This window comes from Numenius arquata, chromosome 4 (genome assembly GCF_964106895.1).
Source record: "Numenius arquata chromosome 4, bNumArq3.hap1.1, whole genome shotgun sequence".
NCBI classification, from domain to species: Eukaryota; Metazoa; Chordata; class Aves; order Charadriiformes; family Scolopacidae; genus Numenius; species Numenius arquata.
The window spans coordinates 23,542,421-23,568,263 of NC_133579.1; the positions used below are offsets into that span (position 1 = coordinate 23,542,421).

Here is a 25,843-nt window from a genome sequence, read left to right on the forward strand (position 1 = left end):
TCCTTTCAGGTAATAACGTTTGCCCTACTGAAATCCTTTCATCTGTCGGCCGAATGCGATAGTCTTCTCCATCTTCTGTGTGAAGATTAACACTGCTGTCAGCCTACTACTGCCTTCTTTCCGACATCCATTGTACTGATGAGCGAAGTGGTTTCTGTCTGTCCCCTTACCATACATACTTCACAGAGAGTGATGTAAGTTTTAATTAGCAAAACTCCATGAAATATTTAAAACTCCTCAGGTGAAAGGAGTGATATTAATAAAGTGGGAAAACAGCATGAGAGTTTTACATTGTGTAGGAACATGAACTTTGTAGATCACTGTAGTGACAAAAAAAAAAAAGGAAGTGGCAGAGACAAACTTGGGCTGGGACTGCAGTGGGGAGATAAGGTATCCTTATCAGATGCAGGCCACGATATTAATACATTCTTATCTGTATGCTATTTTGGTATGTAAAAAAGATATTCCAAATTATGCAAACATTTCTGTGTACTTCTGGCAAAGTAAGCCCTTTTTTTTTCAGTTTTACCTGCAAATGGCAATAATTGAGAAACTTTACCTAATTTCTGAAATCAGCTTTCATCAGCTGTAGAGGAAATACTGTTCTACTGCCATTTAAAATTTTACCCAAACTTATGTCCAAGTGTCCGAACTAGGTGTCCACATATCTCCTTCAGCCTGCATTTCTGAGTCTGGATTTTGGGAAAACTCTTTTTTATCCAGCTTCTTGTTACCATAACTTCTCATCCAAAGTCACCTAGCTTCTCCTCACCTGTTATTCACCTATGTCAAAATATTTTATAATTTCATTTCCCACTCTTATTTATTTACAGTTATTTATAGTATTACAGTGTTTTGTAGGAATGCACTATTTAAATAGTGAACAGGTGTCCCTAGTGAATGGCACAGATGCCCACTCATCTGTTTTTAAGTTATTTAATTCCCCACTGTTGAAGAAACTAGCATATTGACGAAACTTGATTTTCTTTTATGCAGTGTTTGTAAGCTTAAAGGTTACTGGTGACTGTTAAAAATTACCCCCTGATGGAGGGTAGTGTCTTTCCATGCAGTGACTTGCGGTTCAATATAAAGCTCATGTAAGTACCCATGGTGCAGCACTTGGGGCATCTTTTCATTAAGAGGATTCCATTACTAATTTTACTAAGTGACTAAGTTTAATGGATGTATTAGAGATCCTGATTTTACATTAGGTCTCCCACAAGTAAAAAAGGGAAGCCCATTAACTCCTTGAAAGAGGCAGCACTCCTTTCTCCAAGGACAGAGTGGAATGCATCGTTCTGAAGTACTTGTTCACTTAACTCTCCGCTGAAGTCAACAGTAAGGAGTCTTGTAGATTCCTTTGAAAGCTACAGCTTTTTAACAAGTCATCTAGATAGGCTAGGAAATGTTAATCTAGTCAAAACATTTGTTTGACATGTGATCTTACAATTTGAATCAAACAGTATGTTAAAGAGAAATTGCCATGTTATAGTTTATCAATGTGATACGTTTGTAGTTGTGCATTCATATTTCTTTAGCTTTAGAAAACAATCACACCACCATAGATATTTTTAGGTGCTTTTGTATAGTTAAATAGCCATAATTAATATATTTTGGATTACTTGCCCTAATTCAGTAGAAAATATACCAACATTGTGCCAAAACATTAAAGGAATCCATTCCACAGTAAATACTGTACTGTTTTAGAAGCATTCCTACTCACTGCATTTTTTTTTCAAGTGCAGAAAAATGTTTCAGCAGTTTCTCTAGGAGGATAAAATATCCAGATATTCCCAATGTTACTGACTGGTAGTGATGTCTTGAAAGTTAGTATCCTGCTAACCTCTCCCTCTAATTTCTCTTAATAGGAATCCTACCCAGACCAGTCTCCTGCTGTTTTTTACATGCATAAAGACACTCCCCCTCAAGTACCGTCTCCCAAATCATGTAGAGCTTTAACAGAGAATTCTATACTAGCTATATTCAGTAAATTCACAGAAAGGATATTATTAATCATTTAATTACCCGGGGGTGCCAAATCATTTTTATGGAACTCTTTTAAGTTTTGTTAGAGGTACTGCTTTCTTCATTATCAAATTCTGTTGTTTTGTTTTGTTTTTTTAATAAAGAGCAGTTTTCCTTGCAGCTGTCACAGTTTACATCTTTCTCTGTAAATAATGAGTTGGAGAGTTAATTTTAGCACTAGCACATTATATCTTCGAAACTTCATCGTTGTTATTAGAGGAGTGCAAAGTTTGTTATTTTCAACAGAAAAGCCTGTTAGTTCTATTTCTGGCTTTATAGCCACCTCCCTGTGACACTTCAGAGAGGTCTCTGTATCCCTATAAAGCTCATTATACTTACTGTATTACATCACTACTGTAAATGGTAATATTCCAATATATTTGAAGCACTGGGCTGTGTATTGTAAGAACAGCAGCTATCATTACTGTTAAAATTGCAAATTCCAACTGACTGGTATTTTTAATGATGTAGTACATGTTTTGGTTGTTTGGGGTTGTTGCCTTCTGAAAAAGAGCACAGCACTTAGCAACTCATGTTAATACATGTAATATTATTGTAATGGATGATTTAATCAGGAGAAAGACTATGACATTATTTATAGCTTTTAATGTGTTGGCTCAAAAGGAATTTTTCTGTGAAAACTCTGTTCAGAAGATTTAAGATTTTTCCTTTTCCAAGGATAAAAGATGTCTTTCTGTCTTTAAAAGTGTGTTTTCACAGCATTTAGAATTAGATTTGAGAAAAAGTACAAGGCATTAATTTTCTCTTTGTGTTTCTGTGACAGAGGTGTAGACTTAAAGGTAGCATGGTTCGATGCAAAAATTTTGATTCCTTAGTCTTTGGATTATCATACTGCTTGTGGGTAGCAAAGCACTGGGTGAAAATAATTATTTTATCATTAATTAAGATTCTTTTCAAATGTTAAAGTTATTGTGGCTATTACACTGATTTTTTTTTTCAGATGAAACTGTATTAGGAAGATTTAGAGAAGCTTTCCTTGACACCTTTCTTACATCTTTTAATTAAGAAAGCCTTTGGTGTTAATAGGGTCAAGTTTGCCAGAATTAGAAATGAAGGGATCTAAATATATGGATTGGAAATGTTCCCACCTAAAGCCACCATGGTATGTGGCTGTATCAGCTGCCCTTTCCACAGTGAAAGTGAATTAATCAACCTTCCTTGCCATACAAGCCTCATATTAACATCTTCATTATGGGCCATTGAATATAGGACCTAAGACCTCAACACACATACCTGCTAAGGGGCTGGACAACTTCATTAGCTGTTTATTAAGAGGTCAGATGCCAGTTTCTCCCAGAAGCCCCATTCCTCTGCATGGGATAGGGTTGGATTGAGGGTGCAGCTGCATCTTAGACTGACCAAATAGTATCAGCCTCACAAGGTCTCAGCTGGACCACTTCCTCCTGTAGTCACGGTTTTGGATTACCAGCAGTCCATCTGCCACCTCACTTCCACTGCCAATTAGATGCCATACCCATGGTTTTGGAGAACACTTGGATGTTTTACGAGCTATATGCCATTGAAGAACCACTGCTTCGTGCCTTCCCTCTCCCAGTGAGCACAGAGTGCTATTAAATTAGCGTACTACCAAGAACACTATGCTCTGGTTATATCTTCGTGCATCCCACTAGTTATTCTACCCGCCTTAAGGGGATGGCCCAATTTCAGCAGCCCCTTAGGGAAAAATATGGTTTCTTTCTTACATGACTGAGTATTGCCTATTCTGAGTTTTTAGTCACTGACTTTTGTCGAGACAAATTTCTTCTTGTGGACGAGAAGGAAGATAGACTCCTCTAAAAGTCTGATTAAAACCCTATGCAGTTGGATATTTTGAACTGCTGATATATATCGAATATTACAAAACTCTTGAAGGAGGGAATTGCTTGAAAAAGTGAAAGGTACATGATGGAGATGGGAGTGTAGGTAGTACAGAAAAAATCATGTGCAAGTTTGTGAATGCTCAGTATCAGCACTAGCAAATATGTTGTACACGCTGCTGCCTGTTTTGGGATACACAGAGGCAAAAATTATCTATTCAAGTGAAGAAGTATAGAACTGAGGTTTGAAGGTCAGCGTGAGCAAGGAACTCTGTCTGGCATAGACGGCAGGAACTGAGGAAGTGCTTCCCACTGCAGGACTTACGTAGTAGCTAGGTTAGGATGCTTATCTGTCTACCAGAACATCTGTACTAATACAATGGATTTTTTAATCAGCAAAAAGCCTTTGACTGTTTTGTATTCTGTTACTGGGGAGCTGCAAGCCAATGAATGAGTCGTGTTAGATTAAGCCTATCAAAACCTTTGCTTTGAGTTCTGCACTACACCAGTACATATATTTAGTTACATATTTACGTATATACATGCATGTATATAATATACACAATACATACAATATATTTGCGTATATTTAAAAGCAAATATGCTAAGATAATTTCTTTAAGGAATGTTTTGGAGAACTTTAAACAATTTATTTTGACCATATTTTATGTCCTTATACTGATAAAGCCAAATGCCTTAGTTTCTGTCTAGTGGGAGAGATATCTATGCAGACACCTAAATACTTATCTGTTTTTGAGGGAAAAAATATTTCCTATATTTAAAACTGTCACAGTTACTATTGCTTTCTATTAACTTGAGCCTCTGCAAGCCTAGAAGTAACTTATTAGACTGTGTAGAAATCTGGGAATCTGCTTCCTTCGCTGGGACTTGCAAGACAAACTCTTTAACCCCATAGTGAAAGTAACAATTCCTGTACCCAGGTCAGCCTCAGGTAGTGACACACCATGGGACTAGGGTTTTTCTGTTTGTGGAAGGAACTGCTTATGTGGCAGATTTACTTTTAAAGAAGTGAGCATTTGCCTGGCCATGCTTAAGGAGTTTAGAGTATCATAGCAAATCTCAAAGAGAGAGAGGCTAGTGGGCAGAGATGACAAAACTACCACATAATAGATACATCTGCCATACAGCTCTGTAATTCCTTGTGCCAAGAACACCTCTGAAAATGTGGTGAAAATCTGGTGTGGGGAAAATCACCCCCGAACAAATTTGCATCAGTTTAACACTGCCACTTGTCTCGCTTTGTGAAAGCAGAGGGATTCTGGGCACCTACAGCGCACACCACCCCTGGGAGTTTGACGCTCTGCTTAAAACTGACAGCTATGGGATAAGACGGTGTTTTCTTTCATCATTAGCCAGCCTTTTCTAAAATGATAATTAGCTTCAGGAAGAGAATTTCAAAATCTGTCGTGAATGTAGTTCTGTGAAAAGCTTTCATGTTCATGTTGTCTGGCACTACACATCACACAGCTACCTCCTCCTGAGTAGGCCCCAGTGTTGTCTGTTTAGTTCTTTATTCAGATCATGCGATAATATGATGGGGGAAAAAAAGAAAAAGAAAAGCTGTTAAGACAAAGGGGAAGACTTACAATGTCAAATGCAAAATATATATTTTAAACAATATGTTCTATATACGGTATTCTTGCACCACGTGCAGAGTCTTTAATACCTACCTACACAATACTATGAAGGAAATCTCTCTCTCGGTGAGCCCGATATGACATACACATCTTTCATTCATCTAAATTGTTTCATTTAAGTTTTATCTCTTAAAACCCAATTCAGTATGTATATTCATTTGCATGCAAAAGAACCTAGGTATTCTTGTTAGCTATAGATAAGTAAAGTGGCATATATGCTAACAAAAGAGAAAGTCCAGGTTGTCTGTAAATTTTCATCTACTGTTCTTCATAGAGTTAGCTAAGAAAATGAAATTTCTTTTCGTGGGGAAAAAAGTATCCTCAGGCAAAAGGACATCTCAGGTGTAGAATTTTCCTGTGACCATACATTTCAGAAAAGGACCTCTTCAGAAACTTCAAATAATTCATTTCAATAAAGTTGAAATAGTGTAATAGAAAGCATGTAAAGTAGTGTAGTGTCGTTTTACATTCATGTACAATTAATGTAGCAGAAAATAATACAAATCAAACACAATGGAAAATGGAACATTTCATCTTCATTAAAATGAGAACATGTATATTATTAATACCATAATAGAAAATCAAAATATAATTTGCCTTTTTTCATGGAAAATTATCACATTCTCATTAAGCAGTTCAATGTGAGTATAACTAGCTCTCTAATGAAAAAGCTTTATTGATAAAAATATTTACACAAGCTTCTCTCCCTAATTTGGAAAGGTGGTTTAATACATGTGGCAGAAAAAGACTATTAAAAAAATGAAATATATAACTAAAAGGAATCTGTATCTATCATCATATTTAATTATATGAATGTATGTAATTTTGCCAGTACTATACTGTTTTGGTTCTGACTGTGCATCTCACATGTAGGACTATTCCAAAGAAGGGACACAGTTGAGGATTGTGCTCAAATCTGTAATCCTTTAAATCCGTATTGCTTCCTTTTATGAGAAAAGCCCTATTAGCAGAACATTTAATGAGAATCCTAGAATAATTTGGATCAGAAGGAACCTTTAGAGATCATCTTTTCTAACCTGCTGCTCAAAGCAGACCTAAACTAAATCGAGCTGCTCAAGACATTGTCTAGCAGGGTTTTGAGTGTCTCCAAAGATGGAGATCCTACCTCTCTGAGCACCTGCTCTGCTGTTTGTCTACCCCAATGGTGACAAGATTTTACTAAGATCTTATAGGAGTTTCCTTAGTTGCACCTTGTGTCTAATGTGTCTTGTCCTTTCACCACGTGTGTAGAGTCTGGCTCTCTCTCCTCTGTACTCTCCCATTAGGTAGTTAAAAAACGTGGTAAGATCCCCTGCAAACCTTCTGTTCTCCAGGATGAGCAAGCACAGCTCTCTGTCTTTCCTCAGTCAGGATTTGTCTATTGAGAGATATCCAGGGTCAGTTCCCTGCTCAGTCAGGTAATATGTAGAAGTCCATTTCCTTTCCTGTCAGATGGTCCTAATCCCCTGCTTGGTTTTGGATGGTTTTTAATAGAAGGAACTCTCCAAAAACTTTTAAAATACAATGCTTTGAAGAGAGTAATTCAAGATTGACTGGATCAGAGGGTATGACTTGCTGGTTTAGTGAGAAGGGTGTTCAGCTGGGAAAGACTTGGGTGCTGGTCTGCTTCTATGTCAAAGACTATAGTGAAATTTTTTGGTATAATGCAGTCATTTCACCCCTCACCTCCCTACCCTGATATAGCTGCTCCCATCTGCTCTATCTCCCTGCATTCCTCACCATAACAGACCTCTCAGCTGTCCTCTTTTCTTCGTGGGAAGAGAGGACAAGCACAGAGCAGTTTGTTGTCACTCCATGATTTTTGGTCTTCATGTGTTCCAGCTGGGCTACTGGGTTCCTCCCTGTGCTTGTAAAGGATTTGTCATACTTTGGCCTCTCCCATACTCTAAGCGGCACCTTGACCATCATCCTGCAGCACTTCCACATGGCTGCCCTAATCGCCTAAGTAAATCGGTCAGCTAAGTCTTTAGTGAACTGAACAGGTTCATAAGCATTTGCCTTTTAATTCATTTGTGGGGAAAAAACCCAAGGTGTTAATACTCTGTGTATTTTTCTTATAGACCCTTAGAATTCAGGAGGGCCTATGGTTCAATTAAACTTTGTATTCACTATTTTCTTGATTAATTTGGGAATCGTAAGAATCAAAACAGAAATTTAAATTCTTATTGCACAATTGTTAACTTTTGAAACAACTTCAGAGAATTTGTGGCCTTTCATTTTTCCTTCCTTAGTTCAGTTGAGTAGAACAGGATATTTTATTGCCTGATTCATTACTTACAATAATCAAGGTCATGGTCAAAATTAGATAATGGTAAATTCTGAAAACTATTGCTGCTCACATCTCATTATTGTTTCATTCTCCTGTTGGGGGGTCAGATGGGTGCTGGATTTTCTTTTTAAAGTGTGTGGGTGCATTTTTCTGAAGACAAGACCGGTGACTAACTTGAGCCAGAAATAGTGCAACCAGGATCTTTGCGTACATATAGTTCTGCCAAAGCTTCTCAAATTCCTTTTTACTGCCATAGCCTAGAGGCTTCCCTGAAGTGCCTGTCAATCACACTAAAATGCATTGAGGTCTTCTTAGGTGGACAAAAAACAACTAAACTGTAACCACAAAATTAACTTTTTCTGTGAGCTAAGACAAGAGTCAGTCCATTTCAAATAAATGTTGTTACATTAATCTGACGCACCACATAGCTCCAGTTTTTTGCACTGTTGGTCAGTCACCAGTGCCCCTCCTCAGCCACTGCATCGGCAAAGAAGATCTATCAGTGCGATGCCTCCTTTGACCTGAGGTGTTCTTGGGTTTGATGCAGAAACTCAGATAAACTGATGTAGGAGTTCATACAAAGCAGAAGCTAAGAAACAAATAAGCAGAGTTTTTAATGATGTCACTATAAGGAAATCTCAAGGCATGTGCTTAATACCTGAATTCAAGAAAGAACACTTAGCAGCAAGAGTAGGTGAGCTGCATCTCTGTGACTGCAGCTGTACCTTGCTTTTCCATCGTCTTTTCCTTCTCATTTTCCATTCCTCTCCATATATTTTCTTTCTCTCTTTTCTGATCCACTGTTTCTTAAGTCATACCATACTTCACCTGTGAGCTACCACTGATATTTTGAAAATGGGATGTAGCCAAATAACTTTTCTTTTTGCTTTGCACTCATGTAATGCTAATGAACCAATCTACTTAGTAACAAAGTGCAAAAAGATCACTAAAGTTCTGATACACAGTGAGTAAAAAGGCAAATAAAAACCACAGAAAACTAAACTGGTTTTGTTTATGCTGGTACAAATCAAAACCATTTTTTTTTAACCTCCACCTTCATTTAAAAAGTTTGTACTAAAAAGTTTGCACCTAAAATAAATTACAATAAACCATCCCTTTTAAACTCAGGTTAAAGGGCTTATGCACCCTTGGCTATAGTCAAATATCCGTAATCTCTACATCATTCTTCCACATTCCACACATTCCAGTATTCTAGGTATTTAAGAAACGTGTAGACATGGCACTTCAGGGCATGCTCTACTGCCCGAGATTGTTGGTTTGTGTCTGTTTGTGGGTGGGGTGTGGTTGTGGGCGTTTGGTTTGTTTTTGGTGTTGGTGTTCTGGGTTTTTTTGAGTGTGGTTTTTTTTTTTTTTTGTTGGTTGGACTCGATGATCTCAAAGGTCCCATCCAACCAAAAATATTCTGTGATTCTGTGATTGTTGTAGCTTTACTTTGTTGTGATGTCAATACAAAATACATGTTGGACTTCTTAGGACAAAGAATAATTTGATACCGCTTTGCCTACTACGAGATCCTAAGCAAGGAACAACACAATTCAGTAGGATCCTGCCTACCTTTTTCTTTTCTAATTCTCTTGTCAATTACTTTTCCTGTGGTTGTTTTCTAGAAATGCTGGTTCCTGAAGTGGGAACAACTTGTAAAGCGTTTTATTAAGCGTTCGCTAGGTTTTGCTGTAAAATGTAGTGCCTTTAAAAATATTTCTCCAAACTTTATTTCCTGACTGATAGAGTGTTGACAGTACACAGTTTAATGTCACTGTGAAGTTGCATTGTTGAGCATATTACATGTCAATATAAAGCATATAAATGTGAAACTGAATGGCAGAAGTTTGCTAGGAGCAGAACTTTACTATCACTAATGTCATACTATTTCTATTTCACTTCCTCACTTGATTTCAATTGCTTCATATTTGTATCTCAGTCCATTTGGGAGAGGCAGAAAGGGTTCCGTGCAGTGCTGCTGTTTTGATAAGAAATATATAGCAGAATGAAAGTATTACTTATAATGATAGTTATTTAATAACCCCTAAAGAAATTTACCATTTGGGTTGAATTGGATTAGATATTCAGGTTTCTAAAACTTGTTTTTTATGAGGACTTTTTAACAATGAAAAGTAACATAAAGAATACAGATGAGGCATTGGAGATTCAAGGTATGCCCTAAAAGGATATCCTAAAAATAGAAAGTAGTAGTTTTAATTTTTTAATGCAGATTAGAATAATACCCAATGCTACCAAATGTGTACAATATTAAACCAGAGATAGTAGGCTAAACCTGAACACCATCATACACATGTAATTCTCATAATGATGTGTGATGTGTGGTTTTGTGCCTTAGAGGACCTATTGCTGAAGACAGGAAATCAATCACAGTTATTGACAAGGACCGTTTCATTGTTAAAGAAAGAATAATTGCAACACAATTATGAAAAATATATGAAAACACAATAAACAGGAATTAAGTCAGTTACATTTGCAGACTTTTTAATACGCTTCTTGTGGAGAGCTTTTATTAAATTACATCTTTGGACTGAGTGTCGCTGAATCAGTGATGCTTATTAAATGATTTTGGATTAAAGCTTTTTCCCCCAAATCATTATGAGTCTTCTTTTAGTGTATCATAGACAGCCAATATAGATGGGGAAAGTAATTAATTTTTGAGCTAATTAATCCTGCCTGGTATATCATAAGTAACCTAAAAATGCAAAATGGTGAGTAATTCTAAGTGCTAGAAAAGCAAATAAGGTATTTACATTCTGTTTCTTGCATAATCTGTGCAGAGATTCTAAAATAATAAAAAACCACATCAAATTTTGGATTAAAAGTCCACTAGACTTAACATCATGTCTGTGACAGTGACCAGTGACAAACCTTGACATGATTATAGGAACAGAGCAAAGATAAGGTTCAATGTCCACCGCTCAGCCCTTAATCAATTTTTCTTTTACCAGAATTTACTTGTGCTATCTCTAGAGTCCTGTGATGATGTATTCCACAATTATCTGGTTTGTGTGAAAGTATTGACTTTCATACTTAAAAAATTTTCTCTATAGCCTGTGGTTGTGGTTCTTACATTGTTGAGAAATAGTCATTCTTTTTTAATTTCTTACTTTCTCCATGTTTTTCTTTTTTATATCCTTTTATCATATTCCCTGTTCAACTGTGTCTTTTTTAAACTGAGGACTCCTTATCTTTATAAGAACTACCGCTCTTCTGGTAGGATCTGTTCCTTTGATCTTCCTCTCACCTCTATGTATATGTTCTCCAGTTTGAGAAAATCTTTTTTAGATAGACACATGGCAGAACTGCAGGCAGTGTTCGAAATGTGAAAGCTCCATAGATTTATACAATTGCTTAATGACATTTTCCACTTTGTTCTCTATTCCTTACCTAATAGTTTCTGATTTCTTTTTGCCTTTTTGACTATACATCGCACTGAAATTTTGTCTTCGGAGAATCAGTAGCTACTAGATTTCTGTCTTCTGTTTTTTATGAAGTCATTTAGACCAAATATTGTGTGTATATAGGTAGGATTTTTTTTTCCCGGATGCATGACTTTATATCTGTCAACACTGAATTTTGTCTTAAGTGAATATCCAGTCGCTCTACCTCATGAGATAAATTTGTAAATTTTTAACCCTGTTTCTAATTTTTACTACCAATTAAAAATTTTGTGTTGTCCAAAAACATTGTGGACAACAGTGTTGTTCACGACTCTTCTAGGTCAGTGTGTATATGGTGAATAGTAGAAATCCCAACTTGCACTTCAGTAGGATACCCACTAGAATGTATCTCTGTTGTGAAAAACGACGGTTTAGTCCTACCCTTTGTACTGGATCTTTTTAACCAGCTATTATTTTACTAAAGGATCTTTCTGATTATAGTTTAGATTCTTTCAGTGGTTTGGTGAGCAAACTGTTAAAGGGTTTTGTGTCTACAAGTGTGCCACACTAATGGGTTGCATTAAGCCCCCCAATCCTTTATGTGACCCGTCCAAAACAAAGAAGTAAAATTTGAAACAGTATGTATATAAGAACAAGCTATTTTATCTTAAGTTACAACAAGTGCAATAGTTCATTGAATTAATTGAAGGAAAAAATGCAGCCCAATTCCTTCAGCAACACTATTACAAATTTCATCTCACCGTGTTTATTAATATCTTGGTGATGGTAGTGTGTTGCTGGAGCTGTGGAAAGTAGCAGCATCTTGTTTCTCCTTTCTTTGCTTAGAAGAAAGGAGGCATAGTGATAGAAAAAGGGCAGTACCACTCAGTTTGGAATTGTGAAGAAAGAAGTGAGTGCTTTTGCTTGATTCAAATAAATATGCTTTTCTCACTCTGCCCAAGTTAAAATGGAAGGCACATTTCTTTCAGAGCCTGAATTGATTCTGGTTATCAGCCCCAGTCACCTTTTATTTATTATTTTTTTTATTTTTACTGTTGTTACATTCCTCTAACTATGGTAGTGTCGCATTGTGCCTTATGCTTTGTGCCCAGTGCTTTATGAACACAAAGGGAAAAGGCAAGCTAGGTCCCAAAGAGTTTGTAATTTAAGTCAAGACAGGACAGAGAAAATGGATACAGGTAAGTAGATGGAAAATGAACCAAATAGAGGCTGATAATGTCACAGCAACATAATGGTTTGTTTAAGGGGGAAATCACAGAGAAGGAGGGTTTTGAGACAGGTATTGAGTCAGGCTTGCAGAAGTTTCACAAGGTGATCCTTTCAACTAGAAGGGACTGTACAGGAGAAGATACAGCATTTAAGAGTTTCATGGTGGCAGATAAAATGGGGACAGATTGTGATGAAGCCTTTAACTTATTATTTTCCTAGGTGGATTTTATTAATATTTGTAACAGAACAGAGTAAAAGATACCCAAAATCCCGCACAATTTTTGGGGGGAAGTCTGTATGTTTGTCTGCTCTGCATTTTTTCATATTTTTACCATTACACCAGCTCACTTCTTTCAATGTCTTGTGCCTTAAAATACCAACAGTTCCTGGCTAGTCTTGAGATTGTTCTGAATATGAGGTTCCTCTTTTCTGAGACTAGTGTTGTGTATTCTGTTTCCTCATATAGTGATGATAACAGTATTTGTGTGATAAGCTGATCATTTTTGCTTTCCCTACAAAAATTTCATCCTAGGTGATCATCATGGGAGCTGCCATCTGTTTTATTTTTTCCTTTGGTTGTAGACCTCTTTTCCTAGAAGAAGGAGGAAACAACAGAGAGTAGCTATGAAGTGTCTTTTCCATGAGTGGAGATTTCCAAATATTTAAGTCTTTCCCCCCCCCCAAATTTACTTCAAATCTATAAGCATGAGTGGTGACAGCGATGTGAACTACCATGGTTTTGTGAGTTTCTTACATCTTGTATAGCTGGAGCCTCCCAGGGTTCGAGAGATCCAAGGAATGGATGAGTTGCAGAGACTGCAGCACCACAACACTTTCAGCAATATCTGAAAACTGCAGATGTAAAAAAATGCTATCTTCAGCTAAAGTTTACTTGACTAAGTCCAGTGGGTGTTTTTGTTCACAGTACAGAAGTCTGGCTGGTATCGCTCTTTTCCTGTAACAGTTGTTTCAGATTTGAACTTTTCCCACAAGACCTATTTCCAGAATTAGATTCAGAATGAGAAGTACTGTACAGTTGTTACTGTCATAAAAACAATCTGCTATAGCTTGATTATGGGATCAAAAACAAAAATGAAGGAAATGAGAAAATGTTAGTGTAATTTCTTTAAGAAAATTAGCTGACTTTTTATAAAATTTGAACTTCACGTTGGTGTAATAATCAAGAGCTCTGGCCTTCCTTGGGAAGGATACAATTTTTACTGTAAAATAAAGGACATTCCCTGTAACAGCAGATGCTTGAGATATGCACCCTACAGAGCATGGGTTTTGTTTTGTAATCCCACTGAATGGCTGGTATCGTATATTTTTCCACATTGTGAATTTTCATGAATGGAGTGGTAATCCAGCAGTTTATTGAAGGCCAAATGTTACCCTTAATACTTTTGTGTGCAATGACCCAATACTGTGCCTGCACATACTTCTTCTATTAACAGCAAGAATTTACTTTCAAAGGCCTTTTGAGCTTTAGTCAAAGAATAAGATACTGCTGAGCTTTGTACTGTATCGGTACAGAGCATAACCATGGCTCCTGCCCAAATGGCTTGGTATTTAGTTGTAAATAAGAAACAATAAGTAGATGGATGGGGAACATGGGGAGACTCTGGGGCAATACTCGTCAGCATAGTGAACAGTAATATCAGTACTTTGCAGAGTGTGTCTGGAGGCAGTGATTTGAAGCAGAATAATGAGCTGTTGGTAGAGAGCTTTACAGAAAGCTCCTCCCATGCATCATGACGAGAGACAAACGTGCTTGTTTGAAAATGTCACAGAGGCTGGCATAAAATTTTTGTTTGTGGTGGGAACCATTTTTTCATACTGAATGAGAGTCAACATGGAGAAAGGCTTTGAAAGTTAGCACAAGTTGGTTGCAGTACTTGATGCAGTAGGCCTCTAGAAGTGGAAGGAAACATAGATGAGATAATAAGCTCCTGTAAGTTCTGGCTGAAAAGCATAGAATCATACCTAAAAGATCTTTCTGGCAGATGGATATGAGTTGGCTCATTATGGCTCATTCCTCCACAGAGGAAAAGTCATTGAATGAACAGTTATGAGGTGATCAAAGATGTGGAGCGGTTATTTCTGTGTAAAACCCATATCTTGAAGATACTATACAGAAGGAATCTGGAAAATTTAAATGAAGGCTGTAGACAAGGATTTGGAGAAAGGCATGTTCTAAGACAAGTCGCAGGCCAGGGAAACAAGCCAAATGGGCATGGGTTCCACCACCATCAAGATCACAGACGTCTCGCAGAGCTTGAAGGAAAAATCAAGAGTTTTGGACATGTTATTTTGTGATGGTAGCTAAGCATAACTCTGGGGGAGACAGAGTGAGACTTTAGTTTAGACAGAAACAGACAGATCTAGAAAAAAGAGATACATGCATCCAAAGCAGTTCTGCAGCTTAATGAATCACTATTCTAGTATCAGAATCAAGATCTTGTCTCTGATATATCACTCCTGCTGAGAAGCAACTAACTCTTGTGACTAATTCTCCTGAAATCAAGATTGACAGAGAATAGTCTTTAGAAATGCAAGTCAATTTAAAAGGTCACTTGCTTGTGCAGTGTGTTAAGAGATCAAACATACGCTATACAGTATGATGTAAACCAGTTAGTTATATTATATGGTGTCTCAATGAAACAGCTCTAGACAGTTCTACACACGTGAAGTGAAAATTATTATTGATTTGTCATTTCCAGTGACGAACTGACATTTTCCAGTGAAATCTTCTCTCCTATCATTTTTATTTATGTATTTAAACAGATTTAGCCTCTGATACAGTAGCTCACATCACCTTTGTATCCAAGTAGTCCCCTTTAATTCAGTGGTGGTCCCCAAGGATTAAGGTGCTGTTCACCATAAGTCAGGGCATTGGCAACTATCCCTTGATTGTCAGATATCATTGAAAGACATGAGTATGTGAAATCAAATTAAGGTTCCGGAAATGCAGAAATAGTTGTAAATATGTTACTTAATAATGTGGTAACAAACTACACTACTGATCTAAACAACATGAAGACTATATCTGCTGATGGAGTGTTGTTTTTTTCTTTTTTTTGCTCAACATTCATTTCTTAAGAAAATTGGCTAAAAAGCGGAAAGAGACATTGAGCAGTACGCGGCAGGAAATGACAGTGATGGTGAATTCAATGGATAAAAGCTACACTGAGCAAGGCACCAACTGTGACGAAGCTTTCTCTTTCATGGACACGCACAATCTAAATGGGAGATGTAAGTTTTTTCTTTTCTTTTCTTTTCTTTTTTTTTTTTTTTTGGAAGGTGGAAGAAAGGTGCAAATGGTTTTTAAAATACTCCTCATTACTCAGTCATGGAAAATCCATGGGACCCAGAGTTTCCCACTGTGCAGCACATTACAGTGTGTATTCGAATGAGCAAGACAGTCAGACATCAAGAATAGACTTCTTTAAAAATAATAAGGATAATTGAGCTTTTTTCTGTCCATCCTTTTCTTCTGCAGAAGAGCAAAGACATTACTGAAACAGCTGTAGTTTTACCTTTCTCCAATCTCTATTATGTTAAAAATTTTCCCTTATGCCCATATCCCTTATGCTGTCCCTTCAGATGCCTTCCCTGCTCACTTCTTTTTTTGTAGGCAAAATTTATTTTTGAATATCATGACTAATGGTGATCTGATTGACTTATTTCCAGCTCTAAATGATGCTCTTTCTGTTGCTTGTGCGAAGGAAAAACTCAGTGGAATTATCTGTTTTGCAATTTCATAAAAGATTCTCTAATATCCTGCGTCTTCTTAGATCTACCCTGAAAATAAATAAAATTTGAGGTATAAAATTTCCTGTATTCGAATTTTAATTAAGGACTCACTCCTGTCTGGGGGTTAGCACTAAGCAAAACCCAGGAAAAACAGTGTTTTTTATAATTGTTGAAAAGAATGGAACAAGAATGTTCAAAAAAACTTCCTTGTTTTTTGTAGTTCTTAAGAAATCTTAGCTTTTCTTGAATACCAGTGTTTTTGAACATCTTCAGAATTTGTCAAAGATTGAATTTTGTTTCAAGTACTAACAGTATGTGAGGCCGAACTCCCACTCTTTAATAATATGCTTAAGAACTTATCTCTGATGAGCTCAATTGTACAAACACGCTGTGAGGTTTATACAGTGAGACTTCTCTCAGCAGCATTAGGCTCAGAATTTGCAATGTTAATTTGCGTTTGAGTTTCTTTTGAAATTGCTTTGAAATAGATCTTTCAAAATCTGACTTGCCTTTCTGGTGAGAAGATACCATCGCAGTTAATGAGATTGCTTACTTTTGTGAAGGGATCAAGAGATTTGACTTCATCTTCCATCATCATGATGTAGTTTTCTTGGGTTTTCATGATGTAGTGGTGTTACTGAATGGTCACAACAACCAAGAAGCTGCAATGAGTTCCTGGGACTAAATCCACTTCATGAAAACCACCTTAAACCAATTTTAAATTATTGGCATAACAAGTATTTTATACCACTTGAGGGCTAGAACCTTTAATTAGACTTCCCATAAGAAATGTGGTCACCAGAAGCAGCAGTCTGACAGTCTTTACAAATAATCTTTGTGTAAGGCCTCGTACTCAAGAGATTTCGAACATTCCTGCTTCCTATGAACGTTTATTATCCTGGCTGCTTTCTGTATGTATCCAGTTTTATTAGATGCAGCAGCTCTGACCTCAACTAATCTATGCATCCATACCCAAAAGGAATACCACCCTGATCTTTCCATCCAGTGATTCAGGAGATATAATCAAAGGAAAGTGATCTCAGATATATTCATTTATAGGGTAAACATAATTTAAGCCAGTTTTCAGGTAACTCCATTTTAATAAGGGCTGGCAACTGTACGCCTTAGAAGATCAAACAAAAAAAAGATGGATGAAGGCCAGCAGGAATAATATTAATCCTTCTCATCCAGTCTTCTACTTTTGTTTCACAAATTCATAGAATCAGAGAACAGTTTGGGTTGGAAGGGACCTTTAAAGGTCATCTAGTCCAACCATCCTGCAATGAGCAGGGACATCTTCAACTAGACCAGGTTGCTCAGAGCCCCATCCAGCCTGACCTTGAATGTTTCCAGGGATGAGGCATCTAACACCTCTCTGGGCAACTTGTTCCAGTGTTTCAATTCCTGTTAGTCTGCTTATAGGTATCCAGAATATGCTTATATTCACTGATCTGACTGAGTTTGAGGTATGAAGACAAGGAACTAAGGCTGAATTCAGAATGAGCTTTGCCTTAAAGCCTTTAATGATTCTCTGGCTGAACATCCTGTAAAATGTTGTGATTAACTCCCAGTTGTTGAATGTATCTGTGCTTACAACAATAATTCACATGATCTTTGAATACCAGGGAACTAACTGAACTTAATTTGTTGCATTGGGCTTTCCCATAGGTTTTGCAAATGGCTAAATGACTAAATATCAATGCAAGCATTGGTCTATGTATCACTTCCTGAAAACCATTGTTAAACAAAGAAGAATGTTCAGGGCATAATAGTATCTGTGTACATCTTATCCATCTGTCTGAACAAATAAAATAAAAATAAAAAGAGAGGATAAAATGAGCTATAGTAGAATATTTGCATACAGTATTTACAGTATTATTAAGTAAACTTACTAATGATCGAAGATTATGTCAAAACCACCACTTTTTGTGATGTCTTTATTCAAGCATCAGTATTCAGTCTAATCTTGTGATTTAAGAAGTATATTTGTCGTCACTGATCAAAACACTTTTTCTGATGACATTGCTTTTTAGAGAACTGACCAAATTCAATGAGCTATTTTATTCACTAGACACACCTGTTTTTCCCTAGGTCCCGATTCCAGTGCAACAAACACAATGGGCAGACTCTAAACCAAGTCTACCGCTCAGCTTAAATAGCCACGTAGCACTTCCCTGTCTCTAACCAGCTTTGTTTCTCTTTGCAGCTGTATCTTCACCATCTTCATTTACAATGAAAACTAACACATTGAGCACAACAGTGCCTAATTCTTATTACCCAGGTAACCAGTTTTTTTCTTGGTTTCCGCCCAATATAGACCTTTTCATAATAAAAGCATATATAATTATGTTATTATAATTCTTGCCATAGAAATTTAGTACATATATAAGCAACATACTGGTTGCTTACAAGTAGCTTTCTGAAAAAAAAAAACACCTCAGGAACATTTATCAATCATTTACTGTTCTCTCTCTTTTTACCTTTTCTGCATTGACCTGCTTATGATGTATGACAGATCCATTTGTGCCAACTGCAATTTTAGGTGAGAACATTTCCCTTTATCAAAGTTTATTGCTGAAGTAATTTAGAAGGTCACAATTCTTGGGGTACAGAAAATAATATGCAAAAAGCTGGAGTTTTATGCTAAAGGAAGGGGTGGTAGGCTTGGCTACACTGGAATGCTAAGGAGAGTTATCAGGCTTGATTACTACTGTCATAGTGCAGGTGAGGGGAGAAAAGAGAGGAATAATTTTAACAAGTGGATTTGCGAAGAAATGTTTATGCATGTATTTGGAGTGACACAAAAGAATTTGATTATTGCAGCAATTGAAATAGTTTTCCTCATTTTTTTCCGTTTTATCTCAGAACTGAAGATGTCACTTCTTAAAAATAACATTTTTTCCTAATTAGACTATTCATGATACAGAAAATCAGACAAAATACAGTTTTGGCCATCCACCAGCTATCATTTCTTCTCACAGTACCACACAGTTTCTGACATGCTTGTCAAAGTGAAGTTTCAGAGGAGAGATGGCATTGTGAACAGCAAAATGGTAACATGACACTTAGAGTATATAGTTTATTATGCATCAGGTGTCACGGGAACAAAATAAAACAGTAGATCTTTAGGTTAGAAACATACAGCTTTAACTGTAAAGCATTTCCACTTGGACTTTAGGAAGACCTGCTATTGTCCAATATCAAAAAGAGAGAGGTTTCTGCAGAGATAAAACAATAAGCATGAGGCGCTATTGCATTTTCAATGCTTCAGTAACTCTAACCACTTTGTGGCCTGTATTCATTTACACCTCCTTCCCATACTAACTTTAAACTAAACAGAAAAATTTATTTTTTTTAATAATAAGTCAAAATATAACAGTGCACTGTAGCAAGAATACAAACACCAATGTTAAGACTATTTACTATTTTTACAATGATTGATATTTTTACAACAAATATTTTTCTTTCTCTTCCTTTTTCTTCAAATGACTGTAAAAAATGTAAGATCCCTTAACTGATTCCTGCCCTTAAACTGTAAGTTAAACTGGCTTAAGTAAAAACAGAGTGAAGCATATAAGAAGTAGAAGTTTAGGAAGGTGATCTTGAACATTTGTTACTGTGAAAGAATATTTAGTGCAGTGCATTTCAGTGTGATAACTTGGAGAAGGAACTTGTACATTTTTATACATTATGTAAATCTAGAAGAAGGTAACCGTAGTGACTGTAACAATGTAATAATCTGCATGCAAATGAAATTTGCAGTGCCTTTTAACTGCCTGAGATGTTAGATTTTTTTGTGTGCTTTAGCATTCATTCAATGCTTCATCCAGTAGATGTTCTTTCTGACCTTGTGGGTGGGCAAGGAGAAAAGTACTATTATCAGGAGAAAAACTTTGAGATTTCCTATCCGGATTATTAAGTTTTAGTTAATAGTTTCTCTGATTTTTTTTGTGATCCTTTGCTATATAATAATGATGGCAAAATTATTTGTTAGCTTTTTTTTTCCACAAGAAATAATCTCTAAGCAATAATTCAGATATCAGACAAACACACACTAGGAAAAAAAAAATCTTTGCTTTTCCTAAGCCCATAAAATCTTGAATTAGTTAGATATGTTTTTTATGGTCTACTACAGCAAGCTACGCTTACTCATCTCAGAAAATCTTTCAGTTATTTCACTGTGGAAAACGAATATTCTTGCAACCTTACAGGGTAAAAATTCAATACCCCTTTATGAATAGTGTTCCATTCAGACCAAGTCTCTTTCCCAAAATGGGTTTATGACTGTCTGTATAGGAACAGTGTTTTATCTGAGGTAAATCAAATTAGCTATGCTTCAGTCAGTAGAGCAACATAGCTATTAACAACATACTCTGGGTTTTAATTGTAACTAGTACCTGCTTTTGCCATCTTCCAATGTCCAAAGAAGTTGTGTTAGACTGCAGGGTCAACCCTGTTGTTAGAACTAAATTAACTTTTCAGGGTGACTTCCTGGGAAGGGTACAGGTCTGGTGAATGCTTGACTTTAGTTTTCAAAATCTGCTAGAAAGGCCACAACACACTTATCATTTCCAAATTTATGTACAGCAAGATCTTTGGACTATTCATGCAAATTAGGAACTTCTTAGACAACTGGGAAAAAAAATTATTGCTAATTAGTGGTGAACTCTTTAAATGATGCAGAAGGCAATGGTCTTCTTAGCCCAATAACCTAAGTGAAAGCCTGAGATTTAAAAAAAACACTTTACATAAGAGTGACTAAATTTATAGTTGCTAAGTATGAGTGTAGGTCATGTTTGTCTAGTATCAGCAATATGCATATCTCTGAAACTGGAGAAAGAGAAGAGCCTCAGCCCAGAAAAGATACTGGGCTGAGTTTCCAGGTACCTTCAATGCGGTGAGTTCATGTAACTAGTAAATAAGTGTATTATTCAATGAGTTGTACATCTCTTTGGGAATGAGTAAGCGGAGAGTAGAACAGCAGCAGCTGTGGGAGTATTTAAGCTGCACAGACTTCCCGTTGCTTATGAACACTGCATCTGGAGGAGCTCACCCTTTGAAAAAGAGTGGACTGTTATGCCTGTATATATATGTAGCTCATGCTACAGTGCTTAAAGGCAAAGCACAAAACTATAATGTACGTTGCTCCTAATGTACCATATAAACCAAGGATTGAAAGTACTTCATTTAAAACAACTTAAAAGATCACTCCCAAAGAGAGAAAAATAGTATTAATGTAGCTATAAGAGAAAGAAATTGAGAGAGGAAAATTACTCTGAAACAAAGGAGCTCACAGGAAAGAGGTTCATAAGGATTAAAGTGCTGCTTTCATAGCACAAGACCCTGCTATCTGATAACTTTGCCTTCATCTTAGTTTCTAACAGTCTCTGTTACAAGGAATTCTTTTGCAAAAAAATGCCAAAATTTTCTAACCTGTTTCTAAAATTGAAATAAGCCACCCAAAAAATCATGATCAACTTCCTACACTTTTTTTGTCTTTTGTGTCTTAGCCACCTTGTAGTTTTCAGGTGCCATTTCAACAGCAACATACTGTACCTACACTTGTATACCACGCTTCATGCCATGCATCCCAAGGTGCTTTGCAGTACAATTTTATCACACATTAGACAAAAGTTGTCAAATTTTATGGCTAAAAGAAGACTCCCTTTCCTCTGCATTAGATCAGGTTAGCAAAACGACAGGAAAAGTAGTGAAATGCCCATACTCATACCCATAATTTTTTCTCCGTTATTTTTGGCTTAGGTTCAAATGCACAGTTCATATTGACTGTATGCTTACCGAGGACCAGATTTCATGTCTCTTATTTTTAGTGTGAATTGAGAGAACTTAAAATCATCCTTGAAATATGATTTGTTGAGCTTTGTGGCTTTAATATCAATTTTCAGTGGTGTAAGCAAGACCAGAATTTCACCTTCAGTGAGGTGTGGTAGTATTTTTGGTGCATACATGAGAATCTGGGACCTTTGCATCCAGTCTGAAACTTCCTGCTATAATACAGAATCATAGAATCATAGAATGGTTAGAGTTGGAAGGGACCTTAAAGATCATCAAGTTCCAACCCCCCTGCCATGGGCAGGGACACCTCCACTAGAGCAGGTTGCTCAAAGCCCCATCCAGCCTGGCCTTGAAGACTTCCAGGGATGGGGCATCCACAACTTCCCTGGGCAACCTGTTCCAGTGCCTCACCACCCTCACAGTAAAGAATTTCTTTCTGGTACCTAATCTAAATCTCCCCTCTTCCAACTTAAAACCGTTACCCTTTGTCCTGTCACTACACTTCCTGACAAAGAGTCCCTCGCCAGCTCTCCTGTCCCTTCATATATTGGAATATCTGAATATTAGATATCTAACTTATGAATGTGGAAATATTATTTTGATGCTTCCCTTTCATACAACATATTTTACAAAGTGATAGATTTTTAATAAATACAGTATGTTTATAAATCCCTTGCTATGTTTAGTGTGCAGCCAGTGAGGAGTAGTTTGAGTAAGTCAAAGCACCACATTTACAATTTCAGTTAAAAATCAAAAACTCTGAAATATGTAAAATTATTATTTGGGTAAACAGAAAAAATATTTATGTTGATACTTGGGACTTAGAGTTTGGTGGGGTTTTTTCTTTTGTCAAGTCTGAACAAATTTTTAAAATTCCATCTAAACAGGAAGAAAGTCATATTACTTTCTTAGGTAGAGTGCACTTTCACATCTGTCTATTTACTGCTAAGTATAAGTTCTGATCTCAGTTGCATCTGTGTGAATTGAATCACAGTAAGATACCTTGGTTTCAGTACATTTAATCTATACTGTGAAACTGAGATCAGAATCTGACTCATGTAGGAAATCACTCTGTAAAGACTAAATTACAAACATAAAATTACCTGTAATTATTAATGTAGTACTGTTGCTTATGCCCTGTTTCCTTTTTCTCCTCCTCTTTTTTTCTCCTGATATGTCTCTTCTTAAAAGTGCCAATCAATGGTAAGTTGCCCATTTGCCCCATGGAAGAGATGTGGAGGGTTGGGAGAGTATGTGTCTCATAAAAATTTTAACCAGCCCACTGGGTTCTCCTGTTTGTTGGCTTGCATGTCAGTTGACATATAACATTCCATGCCTAATGTGATGGCTCATGATATACTGTGGTCCTAAAGCATGTTCAGCAGCCAGTCAAGACATTCTTCCTGATCAGATGATCCTTTGCATTTGTCCTCTCATAGTTTGTCTCCAAATGTTGTATCAGATCTACATTTCCATTGCAGTCCTAGCTTGATGAAACCATAAGCCATTTTGTGCATCTTTTTATTTTGCTCACTCCAAACATTTGCTCTAAATTTGCAGTGTAAAATGTAGCACTTCAGTAACCTAAGAAGAATACAAGTCCAATTTCATTCCATGGGACTTGTTGAAGTTTCAGAATGAAACTTCTATGCAGTTTAGAACTGAATGCCTAATTTAAAACCTGTTTGTAATCAGCTAGTGATATTTAAAACAATATTAGAGTTCGGACTGCTCTGCAATGCTTCCATTGTAGAACCATGGACTTTGCCTCATTCCAATCAGTCTTGCAATTTCCCTGTGTAAACTGCTCCATGGATTTACTGTTCTTCTGGTGTAGCCTTCACAGACAGAAGCAATACTGATGGTGTCAGATTTCTGCCATTCCTCTAGAAATCTGTGGAATTTGTATTTCTGTTAATAAGTAAAAATGAGACAGTACATTATGAGATACTCTTTTTCTAGATGAAACCCATACGATGGGCAGTGACACAAGCAGCCTGGTCCAATCCCACACCTACAAGAAGCGAGATCCAGTGGATGTGCCCTACCAGACCGGACAGCTTCATCCAGCCATCCGTGTAGCTGACTTGCTACAGCACATCACCCAAATGAAGTGTGCAGAAGGCTATGGATTCAAAGAGGAGTATGAAGTAAGTGTCAGGTGTAATGATCTCATCGTTATTATGTCTTCTGCACTTTTGGCTTTATCTGTCTGCTATCTGTACCACAGAACAGGAAAAAAAATTACTCAGCCAAGTAAGTCAGCTGCTGTGTGAGGGAAGATACTGAATGGAAAGTATCATCTCTACAGCGAGCAAATTTTCTGATTGTAACCAGCCAGGATGAGGAGTGAGACATAAAGACCTTTCTTGGAAATCTCTGCCTAATGCTAATTGCATAAAGCTATATATTCAAAAAAACAGGTCCACTAGCATTATCCAAGAACTTGCCATATTTTTGTTTTACTGTTGAAGAATGTAGCTTTTTTCAAAGTCCTACATCACAGATTGTCCAATTGCAGTCACCCTGTAACACAATATTAGCGGAGAAATCAAGTTCTACAAGTAGTATTTCTTGGAATAATAGTATTCATCATGGAGAGGAAGCGCACAAATCTTCAGAGAGGCCCCTAGGGCTATAAAATTTATTCTGTGATGCCTGAGCCATTTCCCACTAGCTGGAGGCTATCTCTAATCCTCATTATTTTTCATATGAACTTATAGTCTCTCCTTTTTCCTTTTTTTTTTTTTATTGAATCAACTTCTGTTTCCTCATTTCATGCTAGAGTGACCTGTTCCTCCCTGTTATCATCTTAGTTTTAAATGTCATGACCACTACATCCTGGCAAATACTATAGGAACACAGCACATTGTGCTGCAGATCCTGTCTTCCTTGTGAGATGAGTCAGTTTGCTTAGTGAAAAAAGCAAAAGACAAGCAGAACTTGCTCTCATGACCAAAGTTAAGGGTGATATTGTGCCTGACTTCAAAAGCACAGTTTTGCTGAAGAGCACAACACCCCTCATCCAAATTATCAGCCTGGGTTCCTTGACTAATGTGAGGGAGGATTTGAGACCTTTTAAAATCTGCATATGTCCAATATTTTAATTTTTAGGGTGTTAAAATGAATGTCCTTTGTCCACTTTTCTCTGACTTTTAGCTCAGATTTTAAGGAGTTTATTCTTTTGAATGATTCTCACAAACAGGAACACTCTAATATGGATTGGTAAGATGTCTACAGCGAGTTGTTTCCCACAAGATTACAATTCAGTGGATTTGAACGCAAAAACCAAGTAGCATAAATATATTACTTCACAGAGGAAAAATACGTAAGATTGATCTGCAGGGTTGGACTATAAATTGTTTGAAATTGTCATAGGAGTGTATAAGAGTTCATGAGATAATTTCAATTGATCAGGTAGGAAGATGCACTGCATAAGAACTTGTGGGGTCTGATCTGTAGGCAGACTTGAAGCTATCACCTGTATACTGTGTAAACTTTTAATACATTATATGGACTATGATCCAAAATGATGTGATTACATTAAAGAAAAAGTAATGGTCTAGGAAGCAAATTATGATAACCAGCAGCCCATCCTCCCTCCCCCCCCGCCATTTCCAGGAGCAGCGTATACCTGACAGAGCCCATATCTGTATGTGGTAGTGTCCATTTCTCCAGTTGAGGAACCTGTCCAAATTGCACTGCCTCTCCAACCTAGTACACAGTCCTAAATTTCCTTTCCTTGGAAACGAGAATGTGAGAAACCAGAGGAACAGGTACAAATGGGTCTTGCCGTGATGTGACTCTGACATAGCCAGTGAGGAGCAGAATGATAGATTCAATTTTAAC

General features: G+C 36.9%; 1 protein-coding gene across 4 annotated transcripts in view; it reads left to right on the forward strand.

The window, feature by feature from the left end:
- Positions 1 to 25,843, forward strand: part of PTPRM (protein tyrosine phosphatase receptor type M) — a 481,541-nt gene that overhangs the window by 363,090 nt on the left and 92,608 nt on the right. Inside the window, exons 16-20 of one of the 4 annotated variants that reach the window (XM_074146329.1) lie at positions 15,546 to 15,697; positions 18,405 to 18,479; positions 18,714 to 18,740; positions 23,186 to 23,197; positions 23,957 to 24,144. In XM_074146329.1, the coding sequence (XP_074002430.1) occupies positions 15,546 to 15,697; positions 18,405 to 18,479; positions 18,714 to 18,740; positions 23,186 to 23,197; positions 23,957 to 24,144 (454 nt within the window). The remainder of the gene's footprint in view (positions 1 to 15,545; positions 15,698 to 18,404; positions 18,480 to 18,713; positions 18,741 to 23,185; positions 23,198 to 23,956; positions 24,145 to 25,843) is intronic. The other 3 variants (XM_074146331.1, XM_074146330.1, XM_074146332.1) reach the window with 3 other exon arrangements.